This window comes from Rhinopithecus bieti, unplaced genomic scaffold, assembly GCF_001698545.2.
Source record: "Rhinopithecus bieti isolate Rb0 unplaced genomic scaffold, ASM169854v2 scaffold_1306, whole genome shotgun sequence".
Lineage (NCBI taxonomy): Eukaryota > Metazoa > Chordata > Mammalia > Primates > Cercopithecidae > Rhinopithecus > Rhinopithecus bieti.
In genome coordinates this window covers 1,826,013-1,829,504 of record NW_016803658.1, presented here as the reverse complement: position 1 = coordinate 1,829,504, position 3,492 = coordinate 1,826,013, and the positions used below count along the sequence as shown (strand labels likewise).

At 37.0% G+C, this 3,492-nt stretch overlaps 1 protein-coding gene across 1 annotated transcript in view; it reads right to left on the bottom strand.

The window, feature by feature from the left end:
- Window positions 1–175: 175 nt before the first annotated feature.
- LOC108544435 (cTAGE family member 5) overlaps window positions 176–3,492 on the bottom strand; it is a 120,668-nt gene continuing 117,351 nt past the window's right edge. Inside the window, 2 exon segments of the mRNA XM_083287454.1 lie at window positions 176–905; window positions 1,874–1,932. Of these exon segments, the coding sequence (XP_083143580.1) occupies window positions 657–905; window positions 1,874–1,932 (308 nt within the window). The 3' untranslated portion in view covers window positions 176–656.

The window sequence follows — 3,492 nt, the reverse complement described above, 5'->3', positions numbered from 1 at the left end:
CCCAAACAAAATTCATTTTAATTCACTTTTAACTTTAAAAAGAGAGGAGAAATAAGGAAAGGAATGATTATATGAGACAGTCATAGGAAAAGCCTAGTATTTGGTAACTACTTATTTATTCTGCAGAACCTTATAGTTCAAAACAGTAAAGTATGAATATAAAAGCAATGTATTCTTCCCTGTTTCTTATGTGAAGCTTTAAAAGAATTCAATAAATCCAAAAATTAGGTCAAACATATTAAATACATTTTAAATTTTAAATAAGTAGGACTATATCAGAACTACTTATGAAAAGGACTAAAAAATAGCCAGTAATTGTAATGCTAGAATATAAGTTTTAAATATTTTCACTAACTGCCAAAATGACCAGTTGCTACCAGATAAGGTACAGATAATTTTAGTTTTATCATAAGACCTGCAAAAAGTCAATTATTTTCTTGACTACCAAAATACAGAAATAATTCCATATTATTAAGATGAATCAAGGTGAAACCTCATTATAGTCCACTTATGGCTGGCTGCCTTCCCAATTCGGAAAAGTAATGGTATACTCACAGAATGCTAGAAAAATTTTTCCTCTGCTGTGTTACTACATTAACAGATAGTAAAATTAAATCTCTGATTAATAAAACACATATTGAGCTTTAAAAAACAGTTTAAAAAAGCATACTTGCAAATGGAGCATGTGGTGGACCTGGGAAATCCCTTGGTGGAAAATAATCTCGAGAAGTTCCAAACATGGCTCCTGGAGGAGGTGCAGGGAAAGGAGGTCCTCTTCTCAAGAATGGGCCCCTTGTATCCACTGGAAACAATGGACCTCTGATTGGAGCAAGAGGTGGAGGAACAAAGCCAGGGCCAGTTGCTTCATTTTCAGCGGGGAGAGATGAATCAGGCACATTTAAATTCTACAACAAATTGACATATAGCAGTCACTTAAACAGCAAATTTGTAATCGTTTTCCTTAAAATCTCAGGCTTAAAAGAAACCATCTAGACAGAAAGCATTCCATGATAGTCTTAGAAAGCTCTAGAGAAAGATTCAAACAGCTTTCCACATTAATCTATTAGCTATCACATTTTAGTTATCACAAATATTTTATTAAGTCAACAGAAAACAGCTTTAACCAACAAAGTAATAGTCTGTCTAAAGATAAAACAGAAATATAACCCAAGAGCACCAAAATATATATTATTTTATCAAATATATACTGGAAAAAAAGAAAAAGCAAGATGCCTATGTTTATATTTTCCAAAAAACCAGTATCTTAATAAACAAAAATATATTTTAAAATATTCAAATAAAAATCCAAGGGCGAGGGAAACTAAAATCTTGTTTAACTACTAAACTAACTCAAACTCCTAGTCTGCAAATTGTATTTTATCACCACAGGTTACCATCTACAAAAGAAACAGCTTTAATGCTAAGTAGAAAGTATAGTAATCAAAAAGACAAAATCAGCCTCATATCAAAACCCAGATTATTTATTAGCTGTATTTCTATTCTAATAAACCATGAGGTTTAGAAGGCTCAGGCCAGGCGCGGTGGCTCAGGGCAGGGCACAGTAGCTCACACCTGTAATCCCAGCACTTCGGAAGGCCAAGGCGGGTGGATCATCTGAGGTCAGGAGTTCAAGACCAGCCTGGTGACACTCTGTCTCTACTAAATACACAAAAATTAGCTGGGTGTGGTCGCACGTGCCTGTAGTCCCAGGTACTCAGGAGGCTGAGGCAGGAGAATTGCTTGAACCCAGGTTACAGTGAGCCGAGATAGCGTCACTGCACTCTAGCCTGGGCAACAAGAGTGAAACTCCATTTCCAAAAAAAAAAGAAGGCTCCTGAATACATGGATACAATTCCACTCTTTCAATACTTACACCAAGATCATCTTTGGTATCATTTCTACTGGATTCCATTTCTGAAGGCATTGACCCATCTAGACATAAAAGTTAAACCATGAAAAGTACATGATTTACCACTTTATTCCTAGAGTATTTCCAGACCACAAAATTGGTATTTTCCCACTCCCCTTGTTGGCACATAAACCAGTTGGACACCAATATCGTATATTGCGGGCACAAGAACAGATTGAGGTCCCTAGAAATTCTGGCAGACTCAGAGTTCTATGATGGCATGTGGCAGTGATTTCTCTGGCTAGTTCCTAACTAAGAAGACATCTGGGAGGAAGCATCTCCCTCCTTCCTTTTCCCCCTCCCTCCTTTTATTTTTCCCTCCTATCCTCTTCTCCTTCCTCCCCTTCTTCCTTCTGTCCTTATTCCTCCATTAAGAGAGACTAGCCACTGGAATTCAGCTACTGTTCCTAAATAAATGTTCCTGAACTTTGTTATCATCAAGAAATGCAATCCTCTCTGACCATAACTACCTCTCCTCTTGTAGCTTTCTCATTTATTCTCACTACATCTGTCCTTAGAAGTCACTGATGCTTCTGACCACTGAGTTTCCTCCCTCACTTCCTTCCCCAATTAACTAGACTCCAAAGTCCATGACTTCAGCCAGTTATAAATGTCCTTGTCTTACTAGTCATTTTTCACTTGTGCTTGACAACATTCAACTACAAACGGTAGCACTTAAATATTATTATGCCATATTAGGTACTGGTCAACTAGTATTAAAAAATGGGCAAATGTAAAAATTTTTAAATAGTGTAGAAATGGATGTTTAATCACCCATTACTTTCATTCCATTAAACCTGATTTAATGGGGGGAAAACAATTTCTAAAGCCAAACAGAAAGAATTCATTATAATTCTGTAAGGACCTTGGGACTGCTTTCTTTGTAAGGACCTTGGGACTGCTTTCTTTGCTTGTTACTTTTACAATCTGATTTTTGGCCAGACACAGTGGCTCATGCCGATAATCCCAGCATTTTGGAAGGCCAAAGAGGGTGGATTACTTGAGGTCAGGAGTTTGAGACCAGCCTGGCCAACATGGTGAAATCCCATCTCTACTAAAAATACAAAAAATCAGCTGGGTGTGGCGATGGGTGTCTATAGTCCCAGCTACTTGGGAGGCTGATGCACAAGAATCGCTTGAACCCAGGAGGCGGAGGTTGCAGTGGAGCCAAGATGGCACTAATGCATTCCAGCCTGCGCAACAGAGACTCTGTCTCAAAAATAATAATAATAAAAATAAAATAAAATACTGATTTTCTAGGCTGAGCAAGGTGTCTCACACCTGTAATCCCAGCACTTTGGGAGGCCAAGGCAGGTGAATTGCTTGAGTCCAGGAGTTCAAGACCAGCCTCAACAACATGTCAAAACCTCATCTCTACAAAAAATTAGCCATATGTGGTGGTGCACACCTGTAGTCCCAGCTATACTATATAGTTTACTATTTCAGAAAATCAGTATTATTTTTTAAATTATGTATATATTATATATATGTTAATATTTACACACATATATTTAATAAAATATAAATATATTTCCTTTCCTGAGGAAACCTTTTACCAATACATTTAAATCTTGACTTTAAAA